At 41.7% G+C, this 21,830-nt stretch overlaps 1 protein-coding gene across 1 annotated transcript in view; it reads right to left on the bottom strand.

The window, feature by feature from the left end:
- Positions 1 to 21,830, bottom strand: part of LOC126336249 (dehydrogenase/reductase SDR family member 11-like) — a 51,283-nt gene that overhangs the window by 6,862 nt on the left and 22,591 nt on the right. The window contains exons 3-5 of the mRNA XM_049999742.1: positions 17,370 to 17,499; positions 12,598 to 12,727; positions 5,819 to 5,968 (exon numbers count right to left, since the gene is read on the bottom strand). Of these exons, the coding sequence (XP_049855699.1) occupies positions 5,819 to 5,968; positions 12,598 to 12,727; positions 17,370 to 17,499 (410 nt within the window). The remainder of the gene's footprint in view (positions 1 to 5,818; positions 5,969 to 12,597; positions 12,728 to 17,369; positions 17,500 to 21,830) is intronic.

Below are 21,830 nucleotides of genomic sequence, written 5' to 3'. Positions count from 1 at the left end.
CACGGAATTTGAATCCGCGCCAGACGTCATGGACGTCAAAGACCCCTCCCTAGAGGTCTCTGCACCATCCCCCGTAAGCTGTGGCGGCGCGCGCCTCCTGGCCCGCTTTTAGTGTGAGGGCACCACAGTGGAACACGTGGCCCCAGCGGCCAATAGCGGCGCCCATGATAAAGTACTTAAGCGCCTGCCGCTCGCTCAGCCAGCCCACCTCCCCCCTCTGCCTTTGGCTCGGGGGTGTCATCTTTGTGCCGCCATTTTCGTGTAGTGTTTTACAGTGAATGTTTTTACAGTGAGTGTTCCGTGTGTGTCTTTTGGGAAGTGTTGCGAACGGCCATCATACTGTTGCTGGGTGTGATTTTTATCTCTTGCGAACAGAAATCAGACTGTCGCCGTGTTTTTTAATTGTGTGTGTACTATGTTACTTGTCTGATTCCTGTGTCTTTTATTAACATTGCCAACCCCTTTTGATTTCGGTTTTAACTTTACGCATTTTTGCGCCATTTTACACTTCACGTCACCGTTTTATCGCCTGTTTTTCTTGTTTTCTTCCGTTTTTTTTTAAAAAAAGGTCTGTAGGCTGTAGAGCAGCGTACTAAGCTGCTGCCAGCCCGCCCCCTTCGGGGGGAATTGAAAATCAATAAAGGAAAAAAAAAGCCCAGCCAGCATTTTCCTCTCCTTGCCCCCTCCCCCTTTTATTTTCCCATCATCTTTCCAGGTTCCTCCCACCTGCTCTCGACTGTGGTGTGTCATATTTGTGCCAACTTCTTAGTGCACTGTTCAAGTGAGTGTTCAGTGTTGTGCATCTTTTCCAAAGTGTTGCAAACAAAAATCATGCTGTCGCTGGGTGGGAATATTATGTTTCTTGTGAACAGAAACCAGACTTTCGCCGTGTTTTTTAATTGTCAGTCTACTATTTTACCTGTCTGCTTCATATGTATTTTATTATAATCATCATCCATTTGTTTCTATGTTTTAAGTTCCACGATTTTTTCCGCCATGTTACCATTTAAGTCTCCGATTTTATCGCTGGTTTTTATTATTTATTATCTTCCTCTTTTTAAAACAAATTCTGTAAGATGAAGAGTGGCATACTAAGCTGCTGCCAGCTGGCCCCTTTGGGGGGAATTGAAACTCAATAAAGAAAAAAAAAGAAAAAAAAGCTCTGACAGCCAGTCTAACCTCGCGTACGTCTGTGGACGCATCGCTTACTTACTTTCTTGTTCGGTGTACGAGTGGATGTGTTTGTTAGGTTTCCTTGTGACTCCATTGTTCGATGTTGTTGTTGTTCGTTCTGTCCTTCGTTGGTCGTGTCCGTCCTCTCCCGCCGTGTTGTTCGCGGGCGCTTTCCATCATTCAAACCCCGCGACCGTCCCGGTCGCCGTTACAACACATTGTATCACAGATGCTGCTTTGCGACAAGGTGCAGTTTCATGCTGTTACATTCATCGTCTCCCGACTCTTTCTCTACTGCACGCAGCACACTGTGCTGTAAAATGTGCTGATGTCCTTCCGTGTTTAGGGTTTTTTTAAGCGCACTCACCACGAAAAACATCCTGCCTACATTTATACCACTTCCTCTGTACTTCATTGTTGGCACTACACATGATGGTGGGTAATGTTCTCCAGGCTTTCGCCAAAGCCACCACACTTCCCTCGAACTGCCACAAAGTATATCGTGATTCACCACTCCAGATCACTGGTTTCCGGTTATCCACTGTTCAGTAGTGTCTCTCTTCACAGAACATTAAGCGTCGCTCAGCAAACACTACAGAAATGTGAGGCTCATGAGGAGCTGCTTGACGATTATCCCATTATTTGTAACTCTCTACGCGCAGCAGTTGTGTTAGCTGAACCACTGGCAGCACTTCAGAGCTCTCGAATGATGTCTTCCACTACTTTCATGCGATTTTTACTGCCGCTCTCTGCCGTACTGGACCGTCCCCGTCAGTCAGTAGATACAGCCTCCCTGGACTGGTTTAGCTGATCCTTGGCGTTTCCACTTCACACATACACACCACCAGTCGACTTGGGGAACTTTAGAAGGCTTTAAATGCTCCTGACGGATCTGTTACTCAGATGACATCCAATATCTAGTCCAAGTTCGATGTCACTTATCTCTCCTTATAATGTGTTTCTCTACTGACAGCTTCGCACATCCTTTTGTACTGGCGGATCCGCTTCTCTTGACTGGCGTGTCTGTATATTTTTGATCAGATAGTGTATATGCGTTTTCATGTCGACCTAATAATGACGGTTTCATTCTACAAAATACTAATGTTAGGCCACAGAAGAGCAGTCTTTTTCAAGAAAAGATCATTCATCGTATAGAGAAACCAGCTTGAGCTCAACGAGAAAAATCGAGAAATTAGATCTAATACAGACGTTTACCATCTATCATGCTTTCCGCCCGACGTTCGCGAATGCAACTGGAAAGGGATCCGATAGTGATAGCAGAAGTAATCTCCAGCACACACACTCGGGTAGCTTGCGGAGGATTGATGTAGATGTTGATAACGCAAGTCCACAAGGTTCGTCTAGAGTCAGCTGCCGTATTACTCCTCACCAGGCATCTCGGTGCTTCTTGGAGCCCTTCTCTACAGGAAGTTCGCCAAAACATTACTGTTACTACTTGTACAGATCATGAAGACACTATGTTTAACCGCATTACACTCTGCACGCAGTTAGCTTTCACCACCTCTCTGTGTTATCTTTCGCTACTGATTGGCCGCATTCTAGGTCAAATTTAGAGCACAAACTTCAGTTTTAAACATGATTACGAGTTGAACGCAAATTTCTTGTCTGCGACAACTTTCAGCTAATGCGTACGTGGTATGATGTGTTTCTACTCTTCCGTCGCATGCCATCACATTCTGTGCAATCCAACTTATTCCACTTTTTTGTGAAGCCTACTTTGAGTTTGATGAACCAGTGTTGTATCTGTAGTTTTAGAGAGTAGCGAATGATATCTCTAAACATGTCAGCTAGGGTCGAAGAGATATCTTCGGAGGTACTCAAGCCTGTCGAATGTGCTAGAATGACATTATTTCTAAAACTAAGGAACAGGAGTTCGCTATAGCATTACCACAGTAGTACTATCACGTTACCGAAGAAGGATCAAGCTGATAATTTTGAGCTAATATTGCATTGCTCTAAAACGCTGAAAAATCAGTACGTAGAAGCATAATTCCAAACTTAGGTGATTGGGGAAAAATAGATATGAGGTGAAGCAAGTTTGACATCGCATCTCGTCATATCTCTGTACATCACGTCAAACTCAGGACTTACGTTTGTGACGATTGCCCGTATGTAATTGAAATCATTTACAATTTAAAAAAGTGCGATTATGTCTAAAATAAATTTAAAGAAATATTCATAAAATAAATGTTAGTAATGTTTCTACACGGAAAGAGCGTAGTTTTTCTTTTCTTTTCTTTTGCTCTGGCTCTGAGCACTATGGGACTTAACATCTGTGGTCATCAGTCCCCTAGAACTTAGAACTACTTAAACCTAACTAACCTAAGGACAACACACACATCCATGCCCGAGGCAGGATCCGAACCTGCGACCGTAGCGGCCACGCGGTTCCAGACTGAAGTGCCTAGAACCGCACGGACACTTTTCTTTTCTTTCAGCGTTAAACGGATTTTAAGAGTATTAAGGGGGTGACTGTAGCTTATTCCAGCTGGTGTCGGCATTACATATTGTAGGTGCAATAAAGGAAGTTAAATGTTAGTCAGAACGTAAATTAAGGCGCAAGTGAGTTTGGGATAAATCTGTGGCTATTATACCAATTCCGACTGAAAATAAGAGTAAGTGTTGAAAATGATGGAGAGCTTATTTTGCTCAGTGATTGAGGATAAATAAATACTAATCTGAGAGTATTCAAGAGTATTATGAAGGAGAAAAGCAGAATTGCGAAACATGTTGTATGTTGAAATATTCCGACTAGTTATCTAAGACGGTTTAGAGAGTAATTCTGGTCCGGAGGCAGAGCGCTGGTTGCTTCTGCGACGGAAGCGGCGAACCAATATTTGAACACGATAACGGATACCAGCGCCGCTTCGTAACTACCAACAGCGGACTACGTGACCAGCGCCCCATACCTTAAAGGGCAGCAACGGGAGAATATTCCACAAGAACCACATACAGTGGGCATCACGCTCTAGCCGAGTGACCACCCACTCCGAGTTCATCAGCATCGAACTTTCCAAATATCCAGTATAAATACGGCCCTCTTACCGTGCTGATGAAGAGTACAGAGGCAGCAGTGTGCGGACGACGCCGTCTCCCTCCACTACAACCGCCCGTAGGATCCGTACTTGATAATTTTCACTTGCCTTGGCCAACGTAGGGCACTTAGAAGACGTAGAGAATGAAGAATCAATCAGTTATAGATGGGAACTTGTAAGTATGAAAGAGTGCGAGTGGTACTTGCATGAAACGCATTCGCTTCTGTACTTAGATAATTCCACCCAGTTTCAATTGAAAGAAAACAGACCTCCGTCGCTATTTTAACGAATTAACCGGTTTCAACACTGCTTGGAGTATCTTCCTCAGAATTTAAATCAAAGAATGGTCTATAACATGGTCACAGAATTATGACTAAAAACGTATGATACTAAGTATAGAATTATCGTGAAAGACTGGCAGTACTTATATGTCATTTATAAAATAATAAATATGTCGAAAGGGCATTAGTCACAAAGGTATTTAAGATAAAAAATTGTGATGGTGAGCCACTAAGGGCTGCTCGTTACTTACGTGGTTACAGACTGCAAACGGCTCGCCAACACAATTTTTATCATAAATATCTTTGTGACTAATGCCCTTTTGGCATATTTATTATTTTATAAATGACATATAAGTACTGCCAGTCTTTCACGATGATTGTATACTTATACTCTGTTATCATACGTTTTTAGTCATAGTTCTGTGACCATGTTACAGACCATTCTTTTATTTAAATTCTGAGGAAGACACTCCTAGCAGTGTTGAGACTCGGTTAATTCGTTGAAAATAGTGACTGAGAGGTGTTTTCTTTCAATTGTAACTATTCACGGTCTCTGAACGTGCAGCCATGTACAAAATTTTCCACCCAGTTTCCTGAGTAAGCCTACCGAGTTCCGTGTTCTGCACCATTCAAAGCTTACCTTTTAGCCGCGTTCGAGGAATCAGCAGGCGGCCTACCGCCAGTCAACCTCATGGAATTCATCGAATGAGGTAAGATCACTTGTCACGAATCGAGCTGTCCTCCTTACTCCTTCTCAGCACACGATAGTACGAGGAAATGAAACATGCGTTATCTAGGAAACACTCTGCGTAAGGTTAGGGCAGCCAAAAAATATGAAACAATGCTTTAGTCAATAGAAAATAGAAGAGTACCATTGGGATGAAACACTGGCGCAAAGTTGGGTAAGGTATTCCTGAAAATGTACAACTAGAGAGCATCATTCAGACGAGGGAAATGTGGAACATGGGGAAAAGAAAAAGAACTGGTAGCATGTAAACTATGATGCAACATCGGGATATTAAAAGTGAAGTGTGCCTAAAACCTAATGGTAAAGATTGCAGAAACAGTTAATGTCACAATGGAATGGAAGTTGTAAGGTATATGATCGTATGTGTTGACAAAAAAGAATGTAAAGAGATTAACAAGGTTGCTGGGTACAGTAAGTCTGCACAAATGAAAAGATTAGATAAATATGTGAAGCAATGGATCTCAGAATCCTCATAGACTCTTCTCCCCAATGCCGAGAGTGAGCCCTGGGGAAGTCAGTAGGATTCTGAATTCTTAAAGTCAGTGCCGTATGGAACTTACCTGGACCCGTGGATGTTGAGACAACATGTAAACTGCTGCCTCTGCTATATCCTCTGGTTCCATGGACGGTATCGTATCGAAAAAGTTTGGAGGCAGTATTTTGAAGTTCGTCTTGATGATTTCTGTTTTCACAGCTCCCGGAGAAATCTCCTGTGTTGAGAGAACATAAGTAACTTTAAAATAACGAATTAAAAAGTGCAGTAAACGTCAGTTAATGTAGCTTTTATCCTCAAATATACATGTATGTGGAGCTTGACAAATAGGTACTATCATTAATTTAGAACGTAATATTCGATAAATAACAGGTCAGGGCTAAGTACATTTTTCTTATAGATGAATAGAGGGACTTGCGTTATGAGCCAAGCGTAATGGCGTATTTACTGTGGTACTACGGGGCAGCTGAAGGGAAGAGTAGTGGAAACAAAAAAAGCTAGAATACGTCAGACGTTATTGTGGAGATAGTATCTAGTAGATATGAAGAGGCTACGAAATTAATATGGGCTGTAAGTACAAGGTTTGGACAGAATAATGAAAACACCGCGAGTAATGCATGTTTGGACATAAATTCCGATGCCAGAGGACTCTGCAGGCTGCACTGTTGCATCTGACTACGAACGACACCTGTGCAACGTCCTCAATACATTGCAAGTGTCAGTCGCGTTCACAACAGAGTTCCGTGTAGTTGCGAGGGCAATATGTCGGAGCTCAGAAAAATGGCTCTGAGCACTATGGGACTCAATATCCGAGGTCATCAGTCCCCTAGAACTTAGTACTACGTAAACCTAACTAGCCTAAGTACATCACACACACATCCATGCTCGAGGCAGGACTCGAAACTGCGACCGTAGCGGTCGCGCGGTTTCAGACTGTAGCGCCTAAAACTGCTCGGCTACAGCGGGCGGCCCACATTTAAAAATGGTTCACATGGCTCTAAGCTGTATGGGACTTAACATCTGAGGTCATCAGTCCCCTAGACTTAGAACTACTTAAACCTAACTAACCTAAGGACATCTCACACATCCATGACCGAGGCAGGATTCGAACCTGCGACCGCAGCAGCAGAGAGGTTCCGGACGGAAGCGCTAGAACCGCTCTCCCACAGCGGTCGGCTGCACACTTAAGCTGCCTCGTAGTGAGACGTGGACTGTGTGTTACCGCTATAAAATGTCAGCTGCACTTCTCTCGTCAGTTGCTGCTCTTTTTCGGTGGCATATTTTATTCTTCAGACTTCCAGCCTATTGAATTTCTTTTTAAAATGTTTACAAAGGCAGTTCGTGAGACATTGCAGCATACAAGCGCACTGCTGTTACCACAGTTTGTTGTTTTTCTTCGACTGTCGTATGCTTTGTGAAAGTCTGAACAGCTTCATGACCACTGGCAGCTACACCAGCAGGTGACACTGGTGGACTTTAAGCGCACAGATATACACACGAATCGTACTTGTTTTATGGGCTTGCTCATGTCTGGCAGAGTGCGTAGGATTCTCGTGGGTCCTCGTCTATTGACGCGACAACGGGGTGGTTTGAGGTGCTGTTATCTTGTTACTATTTGACCGAGTCCACGTTTATCAGAACCATATCCAGAGATGTCATTTAACAAACTTACAGTATAGGGCTTCCCTTCTAATCCTTGTGTGTAAAAGGATTAACTAAATTAGCCTTCTACAAAAAGTAAATAAAAATTCTGTACCAGCTGGCTTCAGACACGGAGGAGGGGGGGGGGGGCGGAGGGGCAAGTATTCATACACTACTAAAAATGTAAACATAGAAACTCCTAACCAAACGCTTGGAGCATGGGACGCCGCCAGTGGCAAGCTACTCCTCGTGTGTGTCAGTTTGGAGACGCGGTGAATGTCGTGCAACAGCAGAATGGGCTGCAAAGGGAAGGAAAGTATGTAGAGGAAAGGCAAATACTTATCTCCCAACATGGAAAGGGAAAATCATTCTCAGAAATAGCGTTATTGTAAGAAGAGGAGCAACTGTGGACTCCATATAATATCGCGATTTAGAGAAAAAAATGCGTGACAGAAGAGGTCGATCACAGATACTAACGCAAAGAAAACAAAATATGTTAAAAAGATTGATCAAAACAAGATCCTAAATCGGTATCTTCTGTGTTACCTGCGCATTTTAATGATAAGTTCGGGGAGGTAATCACACCAAGGGCTGTTAGCTATTTTTTAGGCAATGCAGGTTGTGGAGCTAGGGTACCTAGATGAAAACCATACATCAGCTTGAAGAGCAAGAGGTTGAGAATTGAATTTGCTCAAGAGCATATAAGCGAGTAAACAAAAGTACTCTTCACAGATGAAAGTAAATATATATAAATGATGAGAGGTGTTTGGTGTGGAGGCGGCCAAATACTGAGCCGGATCTCATCCACGTTTAGACCACAGTGAAGCACGGTGGCGGAGGAATTGGGTTATGGGGATGCATGGCTACATCTGCAGTTGAATTACTTTCTTGAAAGTAACATGAATAGGTTTCAGTATATAAATATCCTAGAAGAAAATCTGCATAAATATGTTAATAGCTTCGGTTTAAGCACAGATTACCACTTTCAACAACAAAATTACGCTATTCATACAACGAAATTGTTCGTTTGTGCTTATTGTACCAAACTCCCTATATTCTCAAGTGTTTAGCCCAGAGCGCAGACCTTAATGTAACTGAACATCTTTGGAGTACGCTCGAAAGAAAACATGAAATTCGAAATAAGACTGCTATGAAACAATATCTAAAACAATAATGGCAAAATAATACTTCAGAGACTACCAAAAAACTGGTTCATTTCGTGCCAAAGAGGTTGACGAAGTGATACGTGGAAGAGGAGTGTCTACGAAGCTCTGACATTGCCACTTTATTTTTTTTTTCACTGTAATGATCTTTGAATGTATGAATAGTTCTTTCCCACTGTGTGAAGCCAGCTGTTACAGAATTATCCGTCCGCATCTCGTGGTCTTGCGGTAGCGTTCTCGCTTCCCACCCTCGGGTTTCCGGGTTCGATTCCCGGCGGTGTCAGGGATTTTCTCTGCCTCGTAATGACTGGGTGTTGTGTGATGTCCTTAGGTTAGTTAGGTTTAAGTAGTTCTAAGTTCTAGGGGACTGATGACCATAGATGTTAAGTCCCATAGTGCTCAGAGCCATTTGAACCAGTATTATCTACAACATCTACATGGATACTGTGCAAATCATGTTTAAGTGCGTAGCAGAGGGTTCATCGAACCACCTTCACAATTATCTATTATTCTAATCTCGTATAGCGCACAGAAAGAACGAACACCTATATCTTTCCGTACGAGTTCTGATTTCCCTTATTTTATCGTGGTGATGGTTTCTCCCTATGTAGGTCGGTGTCAACAGCATTTGGAGAACAAAGTTGGTGATAGGAATTTCTTGAGAAGATTCCGTCACAGCGAAAACTGCCTTTCTTTTAATGATCTCCAGCCCAAATCCTATATCATTTCAGTGACACTCTCTCATATTTCATGATAATACAAAACATGCCGCCCCACTTTGAACTTTTTCGATGTTCTCAGTCAGTCCTATCTGGTAAGGATCCCACACCACGCAGAAGTATTCTAAAAGAGGACGGATAAGCGTAGTGTAGGCAGTCTCCATAGTAGGTCTGTTACATTTTCTAAGTGTCCTGCCAATAAAACTCAGTCTTTGGTTAGCCTTTCTCACAACATTTTCTATGTGTTCTTTCCAATTTAAGTTGTTCGTAATTGTAATTCCTAGGTATTCAGTTGAATTTACAGCTTTTACATTTGACTGATTACTCGTGTAACCGAAGGATGACGCCACACTTTTCCTTATTTAGGGTCAACTGCCAATTTTCGCACCATTCAGATATCTTTTTTAAATCATTTTGCAATTTGTTTTGATCTCCTGATGACTTTATTAGTCGACAAACAACAGCGTCATCTGCAAACAACCTAAGACGGCTGCTCAGATCGTCTCCCAAATCGTTTATATAGATAGGGAACAGCAAAGGGCCTATAACACTACCTTGTGGAACGCCAGAAATCACTACTGTTTTACTCGATTCCTTTTCGTCATTTACTACGAACTGTAACCTCTCTGACAGGAAATCACAAATCCAGTCACATAACTGAGACGATATTCCATAAGCAAGCAATTTCACTATAAGCCGCTTGTGTGGTACAATGTCAAAATCCTTCTGGAGATCCAGAAATACGGAATCGATCTGAAATCCCTTGTCAATAGCACTCTTCGTGTGAATAAAGAGAGTTGTGTTTCACAAGAACGGTGCTTTCTAAACCCATGTTGGCTGTGTGTCAATAGACAGTTTTCTTCGAGGTAATTCATAATGTTTGAACACAATATATGTTCCAGAATCCTGATGCATATCGACGTTAATGATATGGGCCCCTAATTCAGTGGATTACTCCTACTACCTTTCTTGAATATTGGTGTGACCTGTGCAGCTTTCCAGTCTTTGGGTACGGATCTTTCGTCGAGCGAACGGTTGTATATGATTGTCAAATATGGAGCTAATGCATCAGCATACTCTGAAAGGAACATAATTTGTATACAGACAGGACCAGAAGACTTGCTTTTATTAAGTGATTCAAGTTGCTTCACTACTCAGAGGATATTTACTTCTACGTTCCTCATGTTGGCAGCTGTTCTCGATTCGAATTCTAGAATATTTATTCGTCTTCTTTTGTGAAGGCATTTCGGAGGCTGCGTTTAGTAACTCTGCTTTGGCAGCCCTGTCTTCGATAGAATCACCATTGCTATCGCGCAGATTGTTTCTTGCCGCTAAAATACTTCACATACGACCAGAATCTTTTTGGATTTTCTGTCAGGTTTCGAGACAAAGTTTCGTCGTGGAAACTGTTATAAGCATCTCGCATTGAAGTCCACGCTAAATTTCGAGCTTCTGTAAAAGATCGCCAATCTTTATTTACTTTTTGCAGAATACTTTATTTAATACTTTTATTCAAACAGATTAGGAAGGAATCGCCACACCGTTAGCTTACAAAATAATGTCTCTGGCTGTGATCTTTAATTTAAAGAGTATTCTACATGAACAACAGTATCTGAACACATTTCTCCATGAGTGTGTGTTTCGTCATTGATGTCGTCTTCGAAGGTTCATTCTGATTCCAAGGAAAAGTGTGTGTGCCTTCATTCAAAACAGTAATAAAAAATCAGTGTAATTATTCAGCAGCTAGAAATGTTAAAAATTACTTAGGAGCGTCACAACATTCGTCATATTGCCTGTTATACGAGGGTTGTTTTTCAAGTAAGGGCCGTTCGCGCGTATAGTCACGTAGTTCGCGCGGACGCCGCAACAAGCCACCGCGCCCTTGCCGGCATCCTTCCCGTCCACACTGATGCAAGTTGCAGCTCTGTAGCTGACGTGTACGCATTGCTGTGCTACTTTATAATGTTTACGATTATTGAATCGCCCGCCGCGTGTGAGATACGGTCAGTGATACGTTTTTTGACCGCGAGAAGCCTATCAGCTGCAGAAATTCATCGTCAGTTAACAGAAGTTTATGGCTTGAATGCAATGAGTGAAGGTAAAGTGCGTCAATGGGTTAGAGAGTTTAAAAATGGGCGTCAAAACGTCCATGACGAAGAACGCTCAGGTCGGCCCTCTGTGATGACTGATGATTTGGTGGCTGCAGTCGAAACAAAGATTCGTGAGGACATAAGATTCACAATTTCCACTCTTTGTTTGGAATTTCCACAAGTTTCAAGATCGGTTTTGTACAAAATTGTGTCTGAAAACCTAAACTTTAAGGAACTGTGTTCTTGGTATGTACCCAGACTCCTCACAGAGGACCACAAAGGGAAGAGATTTGCCACTTCATTGGACTTTTTGATTCGTTACGAGGAAGAAGGGGATGACATGTTGAGTCAAATTGTCACTGGAGATAAAACATGGGTATCCCATATCACTCCCGAAAGCAAGCGACAATCGATGGAACGGCGACACACAACCTCACCCGTCAAAGTCAAAGCTAAACAGACGGTGTCAAAGTGCAAGATTATGGCAACTGTGTTCTGGGACCGGCGCGGTGTTTTGTTAGTGGACTTCATGCCACGAGGAACGACAATCAATTCAGATACCTACTGTGCAACTCTAAAGAAGCTCCGCAGAGAAATTCAAAACAAAAGGCGCGGCATGCTGACAAACGGAGTTTTGCTCCTGCACGATGCCTCACACCTCTCAAAAGACTCGGGATTTGATTGATTCTTTTGACTGGGAAGTTTTGGATCATGCACCATACAGCCCCGACCTTGCTCCTAGCGACTTTCACCTATTCCGGTACCTGAAACACCATCTTGGCGGGGCAACGCTTCAGTGATGACGATGAAGTGAAAGCGGCCGTGAACTCTTGGCTGTCGGAGCAGGCGGCCGAATTCTTTGAAGAGGATATTAAAAACTTAGTTGTATGGTATGAAAAGTGCTTAAATAAACAAGGCAACTATGTAGAAAAATAGGTAAAAGAGTGTAGTATCAGGAAATAAAAGTTCTTTTACAAAAGCATTTGTATCTTTTTTAAAAATAAAAACGGCCCTTACTTAAAAAACAACCCTAGTAGCTTAGTGAAAACCACACGTCAATGTATTTAGTAGTTTTGAATACATCTGTGGTGGGATGTCTCATCTCCTTCACCCTGTATACTTCTTGATTATACTACAGACAGAAATTTCATTGCCATTTACTAAGAGTGTACAAGAAGAACATGATGAAACACGAGAACCATTCTTTGTAGACAAAGTGGAGCCGAGACTTACCCCAACGCGGATGTTGCTCTTCCTGGCGACCAGATCCTTCCTTAGTCCTTCCAGCAGCGTCTTGACTGCGTGCTTGCTCGCACTGTACATTGCCGATATACTGCTGGCAGGAGGCACGTGACCCAGCACACTGCCGACAGAGACGATGCAGAACAGAGTCAATGTCTCTTTTTCAGATGTGACACCTTCTCCAGCTAGGAAAATAGTAGCTACTGATATTTCATCATGTTAATCATTATAGATTCATCTACACCTATACTAAAAAATACGGTAAAACGGCACCTACGATATCCACAGTTTTTCCGTTGTGTGTTGCGGTTGGTGCTGAGTCGTAAGACGTGAGCATGACAAACCGTGAATCGGATCTGGGCAGCCAGTCACATGGCTCGTTCGTAATTTCTTATCCTTCGTATATGATACTTTTTCCACACGCAGCAAATAAGCTCATCTGTTAGGTCCTATGCTAATCAACATTCCACAAATTGTGACACATTCGGAAGAAACAGCTAAATATTTGTGACAACCAAGATCGTAAATTTCATTGCAGCTGGTTTTATTTGCAGCATTTAAAGCCATGCACTCAGATCCTAATGTAACCACAACCTCCCAAATCATGACAAATTCGGAAAAAATAACCCAAAACTGAAACTGAAGAAACTTGAAAAAGGTAGGAATTTATGGAGATGGGACCTGGATAAACTGAAATAACCAAAGGTTGTAGAGAGTTTCAGAGAGAGTATTAGGGAACGGCTGACAAGAACGGGGGAAAGAAGAAGAATGTGTAGCTTTGAAAGATGAAGAAGTGAAGGCAGCAGAGGATCAAGTAGCTAAAAAGACGAAGGCTAGTAGAAATCCTTGGGCAACAGAAGAGATGTTGAATTTAATTCACGAAAGGAGAAAATATAAAAATGCAATAAACGAAACAGGCAAAATGTAATACAAACTTCTCAAAAATAAGATCGACAGGAAGTGCAAAACGGCTAAGCAGCGATGGCTAGAGGACAAATGTAAGGATGTAGAGGCAATTATCACGAGAGGTACGATAGATACTGTCTACAGGAAATTTAAAGAGACCTTTGGAGAGAAGAGAACCATTTGTGTGAATATCAAGAACTCAGATGGCAACCCAGTTTTAAGCAAAGAGGGGAAAGCAGAAAGGTGGAAGGAGTATATAGAGGGTATATACAAGAGCGATGTACTTGAGGACAATATTATGGAAATGGAAGAGGATGTAGATGAAGATGAAATGGGAGATACGATACTGCGTGAAGTGTTTGACAGAGCACTGAAAGACCTGAGTCGAAACAAGGCCCCGGAAGAAGACAACATTCATTAGAACTACTGACAGCTTTGGGAGAGGCAACCCTGACAAAAGTCTACCATCTGGTGAACAAGATGTATGAGACCTGGAAATACCATCAGACTTCAAGGAGAATATAATAATTCCAATCCCAAAGAAAGGAGGTGTTGACAGGTGTGAAAATTACTGAACTATCAGTTTAATAAGTCACGGCTGCAAAATACTAACATGAATTATTTTCAGACGAATGGATAAATTGGTAAAAGCCGACCTTGGGGAAGATTAGTTTGGATTCCGTAGAAATGTTGGATCACATGAGGCAGTACTGACCCTACAACTTATCTTAGAAGATAGATTAGGGAAAGCCAAACCTACGTTTCTACCATTTGTAGACTTGGAGAAAGCTTTTGACAATGTTGACTGGAATATTCTCTTTCAGATTCTCAAGGTGGAGGGGTCAAATACAGGGAACGAAAGTCTATTTATAATTTTCACAGAAACCAGATGGAAGTTATAAGAGTCGAGGGGCATGAAATGGAAGCAGTGGTTTGGAAAGGAGTGATACAGGATTGTAGCCTATCCCCGATGTTATTCAGTCGGTATATCGAGCAAGCAGTAATGGAAACAAAAGAAAAATTTGGAGTAGGAAGTAAAATCCATGGAGAAGTAATTAAAACTTTAAGGTTCGCCGATGACATTGTAATTCTGTCAGAGACAGCAACAAAGGACCTGGAAGAGCAGCTGAGCGAGATGGACAGTGTGTTGAAAGGAGGCTATAAGACGAACATCAACAAAAGCAAAACGAGGATAATGGAATGTAGTCTAATTAAATCCGGTGATGGTGAGGGAATAAGACTAGGAAATGAGACACTTAAACTAGTAGATGAGTTTTGTTATTCATGGAGCAAAATAACTGATGATGGTCGAAGTAGAGAGGATACAAAATGCAAACTGGCAATGGCAAGGAAAGCGTTTCTGTTTCCTTAACATCAAATATAGATTTAAATTTCAGGAACTCTATTCTGAAAATATTTGTATGGAGTGTAGCCATGCATGGAAGTGAAACATAGAGGATAAATAGTTTAAAGAAGAAGAGAATAGAGGCTTTCGAAATATGGTGCAACAGAAGAATGCTGAAGATTAGATGGATAGATCCCATAACTAATGAGGTGATATTGAATAGAATTGGGGAAAAGAGGAATTTGTGGCACAACTTGACTAGAAGAAGGGATCGGTTGGTAGGACATGTTCTGAGGTATCAAGGGATCAATATAGTATTGGAGGACAGCGTGAAGGGTATAAATCGTAGAGGGAGATCAAGAGATGAATACACTAAGCTGATTCAGAAGCATGTAGGTTGCAGTAGGTAGTTCGAGATGAAGAATCTTGTACAGGATAGGGTAGCATGGAGAGCTGTATCAAACCAGCCTCTGGACTGAAGAGCACAACAACAACAACCAAATGTTTGCGACAATCAAAATAAAAATACTGAGCGTTTCTCATTGGCTACCGTATACTAGCTCACGTTTGGCTACGACCAATGACAACGAATTGACAGCAGCAACACACAAACGAAGGGCCGCGGACACCGTAAGTGTAGCCAAAATATTCTATAGACATAGCGTGAGAAAAAAAAAGACTTGTTGACTACCGAATTCAGTTTATGGCAAAAAGGTAAAAGTAGCACGACTGACCACATATACTAACGTATTCGATTTCTGAAAAATCCGTTATAGTAAATCAGCTGCAGCAGCGAAGTAGGTAACGTTAAGAACTCTGTAAAGGGGTGTTTAGATGGGCCAGACTTTACGGGAATGTTTGGTGGCAATAGCGTTGCCATCAACATTGCTGCATTCTAACTGCAGTAGACTGCACTTTCGTGGTGTGGCTGGTCAATATTGCAGAATACAACATCGTTTCGCTTTTGTTCGGAAGTTTATGCGCCTACATATAAGCACACATGCTGTCGTTGTTTGCTGTCGTGATTTTGTTGTGTACAGCAATGGAGAGAACAATGAATTTTATAAATGCGTTTCATCTGCAACCAGAGCTATGGGACGTCGAAACTAATGTTTACAAAGACCGCAGAATGAAAAAAGTCCAATTGACGAACTGATGAGCTCCGATTTAAACAGGCAAAAATTCCGGAGTCTTTGGACCTATGCCAAATGAGAAGAAAAAAAGTTTGATAGGAAGAGGGGAGCAGGAATTTGTAAACATTGGTTTGTGCTGGCGACCAAAACAATAGAAAAATTGTACTAGTATTTCAAACCTTCCTTAATGAAATCTTTCGGTCCTTCTATCAAAGCATTGCATACTTCTGGCTACACGAGGCTTATTGACAAATAGCGAACTTGAAACAGATATGTTAAACTTCTACACACAAGGAGCTAAACACCGAAGGATGATTGCCAGTCGGGTAGTACCTGGTAAACTTTCTCATCTGTGTCGGTGTTATGAATTCCGGACAAACTGTTTGTACGAAATAATCGAAATCGTCTGTTGACATTCTAGTATAACTCTGGGACAGCTACCGCATCAGTTCACTAGTTAAATTTTATGAAGCATTCCCCCTACTCGAAAAAAGAATGCATCTACAAATCTCGATTTCTCTTGTTTTTGGTATCTTGATTCTTTGTGTGACGTAAAAGCAATAGCTTCACTAAATTCTACTAGCTGGCTTTCGTCCATTTTGTGGCAATAGTGTGGCTCCCCGTGAAAACTTTGCCCTGGAAATGTACTGCCGCAAACATTGCTAGACAGTAGTGACCGGTAATGTTGTACTACATGCGGTTGCAATTCGTTTGGCCATTATATTCCCAGATAATATTGTCGGCATATAATTTCGGCAACATGCAGCTTTATGGCCCATGTGACCGCAAAAAATGGCTCTGAGCACTATGCGACTTAACGTCTGAGGTCATCAGTCGCCTAGAACTTAGAACTACTTAAACCTAACTAACCTAAGGACATCACACACATCCATGCCCGAGGCAGGATTCGAACCTGCGACCGTAGCGGTCAATCGGCTCCAGACTGTAGCACCTATAACCGCTCGGCCACTCCGGCCAGCATGTGACCGCACCTTAAGTTGGTATCAGTACAGTATTTTAGTATGAATTCTTGTTATTCTTTAGCTTCTGAAGTATTTCGATATTTTAGTTGAAGAGGTTACGAGAGACCTTCGCGAAGCCTGTCTTAGCCTATATCATATCGTAGGAGCATGTTAACTAAATACGAAATTTTCTGCGAAGTCGCAAACGAAGGTGCGGTCCGAGTAGGACTGTAGGCGACGTCAAGTTTTCACTATCTACGTCTCTTTACAGAAAACTCAGTGTGGAGGTAGACATACGAATGTTTCCATCTGGGTTCCAAAGTATTCGCTAGTGTAACAAAGGTGAGAGACGTCAGCCCCTACACGGTACCACCTCACTCCGGCGCGTTAAGCTGCTCACTGCCCAGCTCTCTTCACCTGCCGATGTGGATGATGAAGCCGTCGTCGACGCCCCTCCTCAACATGTCCTGCACGGCCTCCCTGGTGCAGATGCTCAGACCCAGCACGTTGACGTCCAGGATGCGCTTCCAGTCTTCCGTCTTACCAGCTGCTCAAACACACACCCGAAAAACAAAATTGTTATCTAGACATCTTACTCAATGAATCTATGAAGTAGTACCACAAAAAAAAAAATTGGAACAGAGCACCTCGCTATCACTACTTCTATAGGCTGACCAGAAGATGTCTTGCTCCAACTAGATGTGCGCTAAGATGTGTGGTCTTAGGTTCAAGGGGAGCGGTCAATGAAAGCCCAACGGTACTGTGAAATATAAGCAAAACAATAACCAAAATAAAAGCAACCTGTTCGGAAGTGCACATCTTTGAAATTCAATGAAATCAAAATCTCGTGGATGAAATTATATAGCGTGTCGCTCCAAACCGTACAAAGCTTGTATCCTGGTTGACATGTTGTCCAAAAGCTCGGAAGTAGCTGTCGAGGATTTCAATATTGATCTGTGTTCACTATTGAAATGGGTACAGAATATATTTTTTTATTTAACTTGATCCGATTAGGGACATCAGGCACAGGGTTTCACTCACTCACTCACACACACACACACACACACACACACACACACACACACACACACACACACACACAATATCTATTACAGCATAGCCATCTAAGAAATAATTTTAATATGACAACTGGTATTAAAATAACCTGAGCGTCTGAAGTTATACTGACTATGAACTAACAAAGTTTGTACTGGCATTACGTGTACAGCTGCAGCTGCAACCACTAATAATAATGATAATAATAATAATAATAATAATAATAATAACAGTGACATTAACGGTGACACTAACAACGAAAATGATAGAGTTATAAGAAGAATTCATAGGTATAAAAAAATTAATGCTTTCTGACATAGGGAGTTGTGAGGAAAGAAAATTTAAGGGGACTACGTCGGCTGAGAATACTGGGAAATGAGGGAGATCAGGTTGGGATGAGCCATGTACAAGGCTATCGAATGCGTACAGGGACAACAGTAGCGTTGATGTTTCTTTAGTAGCTTACCTGTCTTCTGAAGCTGGAGATGTTATGTAGTACTGTAATGTAATGCGGGAAGTTGTTCCAGTGTCGGGTTCCTGCTACTGGGAAGAACTTCGAGAAGATGACTGCACGATGTTGTGGTACAGAAAAGATTTTACTCTGAAAGGAAAAGGTGTTTCTGTCTTGTTGTTCAGGCAAGAACGTTAAGGTCGAGGAGAGATATAAGGGGTAGTGTTCTTTGATAAGACAGTAGAGACCACAGAGGGTATGGAAATCCCTTGGCCTCTCTGCATGCAGCTGGGATATAGGGTTAAAATTCAATCAACATAAAACCAAGCGGTCCTGCTAGGAAATTCTTGGTTCATTACCCTGAAAAATCCGGAATCTCTACAATCGTTAATCCTAAATGGGAACAATGTCGACGTGTATCCCTCGGCAAAGAGTCTGAGAGTAATAATAAATGAAAAGCTAATCTGGGCTGAACATATGGCTGCAAGAAGACATCATAATCTCTCCATGTGCTACAAAAATATAGAAAGCTCTTCCCTTTCGACCTGAAGACGTAACTTGTACAAACATTTGCACTTCCAGTTGTTGATTATAGCAGTGTTACACTGCAAGGTTCAAAATATCTGTGATGTTCGAATCTCTGATAATATTTGGCCGTCTTCTGAACAGATATGTTGGCTACAAGCAGACAAGCGCAGAGATTTACTTAGCGCTCTTGTCTTACCAACATAACCTGTCCATCATATCTTTCCTCAACCTTAATGCTCTTGCCTGAACTTTACAGGGTGAATCAGCTGCCTCTACATCTGGGTATTATGCAACCTGCAAATCCTTAAAGTACCATGTGCAAAATTTTTATATCCGCTCGCAAACTGTTAGTCGTACAGAAAAAATAAACAGGGCCTTTTTGTAGAAAATTTAATGCAGTTAAATTTTGTACTGAGATACATTCCACGAACGTACTATGCTGTCATAGTAGGAGGAGAGGTGATACTCCTACGTGGCGCGTCCCAGGTGGCAGATACGGAAGTCCTCACAGGTTTACCGGCGGACTTGAGTGAAATAAAATAGCTCTCGGAGGTGAAACACACCCTCTGAGGTTAACAACCGTTGTTGTAAATCGGAGCTTGCTCCAACTACGGTTGACAACCTTCGAAAGTCGAAAATGGAAAGGTCTTTTAGGAAAAAAGACAGGAAAAGACTACGTCGGATTCAGTGGGTAGTCAACTAGAAGACAGCAACGAATCGGAGCGTTTGCAACCATCAAAATGCATACTAAAACACAAAAAGAAGATTAAACATGAGCAGATAAATTATATGGCAACACACAACATAAACTCACTACTTCAGACCGGAAAACTCAAGGAGCTCATAGATGAACTAAATAAACAAAACATTTTAATAACAGGGATCCAAGAAATGAGAAACACCACAGAGGACACATTCGAATCACAAGGATACAGAATTTATATTGGGAAACCAGGACCGAGGGCAATGAAACAATGTCCCCAGTTTGGAACAGGGTTTTTAGTAAACATAAAAATAATGGATTCAGTAACGGATTTCCAAGCAGTATCACCAAGGACTGCGACTCTAAGCTTTAAAACAATGAATAAAACCTATACAATAATAAATGTTCAGGCCCCAACAAATGAAAAAAAGTCTAACAAAAACAAAGGAAGAGGTAGATAAATTTTGGGACCTTCTAGAACAAACTATGAACAGAGTACATAAAAAGAATGTAAAAATCTTATTGGGAGATTTCAATGCTCAGTTGGGAAAAGAAAGGAAATATAAAGATATAATTGGAAAATTGAGTCAACATAAAATTACAAATAAAAACGGTCAAAGACATTTAGAACTCTGCAGAGAACACAACCTTATATCTAAATCAACATACTTTAAGAGGAAGCCAAGTAAACTTAAAACATGGAAACATCCAGACTGGAGGAAGGGGGATAGGCAGCTAGACCATGCCTGCATGGACAAAAATTTTCATAAGGAGATCCACAATGTTAAAGTACTGAGAGGAGCAGACACAGGCTCAGACCATTATATAGTTAAAATTAAAATCAGATTCACTCCGGTAAAGAAGAGGACCGGAAAAATTAATAAAATAAAAAGAAGGTTTGACCCACATCAGCTAATTAAAAATAATAAATAGGAACAAACAACACAAACCATCAAATTAACAGATGATCTAGAACAACTAGTGACTAATCTTAAGAAAGAAGCAGAGAATCTAGCACGCTTGAACCCTCGAAGGAAATATGCATGGTGGACATCAGAATCTGACAAATTCCATGAAGATAGACACGAAGCATGGTTAAAGTTTCAAACACATAAGACTGAAGAAAATGCCATCAACCTAAAAAAAATGAAAGAAAATTCACACAAAATATTAGAAGAATCAAGAGAGGATTCCATGAAGATATTATAAACTCATAGAAGGTGTGACTTCTGAAATTTTCCCGGCGTATTTGTTCTTCTAATAATTTCCGGGTATGCAGCCGGATCCCGTCGACATTCTGCCACGATATTTCGGCCCAGAGACGTCCGGCCATCATCAGGTGAGTACACAACTACTGAAGAGCCCAGGTGCAGTCGCGGTATTTATACCGATTCTCGCGAACGTGTTGACATGCGCGGCATAGCCGAGTTGTACGTGCTGCCCTCGGTGGTGAAAGTAAAAGATCATCTAGTCACTGAGTATCGAATGACGCTGTCTATTCCGCTGTGAATGTATAATTTTAATAACAGGATTCCAAGTTTTATCCAGTTGAAAGCCGTTGTCACGATTTATAAGATTATCGGCAAGACGTATTTCCACTGATTCCTTGATTACGGAATCCCAAAATCCGGAAACCGGAGCTAAAATTTTTGTTCCATTGTATTCCATTGAATGTCCCAATCAAATACAGTGCTCTGCTACTGCCGTCTGCGGAAACCGTCAAAATCGGCAGTAGCAGAGCACTGTATTTGATTGGGACATTCAATGGAATACAATGGAACAAAAATTTTAGCTCCGGTTTCCGGATTTTGGGATTCCGTAATCAAGGAATCAGTGGAAATACGTCTTGCCGATAATCTTATAAATCGTGACAACGGCTTTCAACTGGATAAAACTTGGAATCCTGTTATTAAAATTATACATTCACAGCGGAATAGACAGCGTCATTCGATACTCAGTGACTAGATGATCTTTTACTTTCACCACCGAGGGCAGCACGTACAACTCGGCTATGCCGCGCATGTCAACACGTTCGCGAGAATCGGTATAAATACCGCGACTGCACCTGGGCTCTTCAGTAGTTGTGTACTCACCTGATGATGGCCGGACGTCTCTGGGCCGAAATATCGTGGCAGAATGT

This window comes from Schistocerca gregaria, chromosome 2 (genome assembly GCF_023897955.1).
Source record: "Schistocerca gregaria isolate iqSchGreg1 chromosome 2, iqSchGreg1.2, whole genome shotgun sequence".
NCBI lineage: Eukaryota > Metazoa > Arthropoda > Insecta > Orthoptera > Acrididae > Schistocerca > Schistocerca gregaria.
This window is presented reverse-complemented; position numbering and strand designations above follow the sequence as displayed.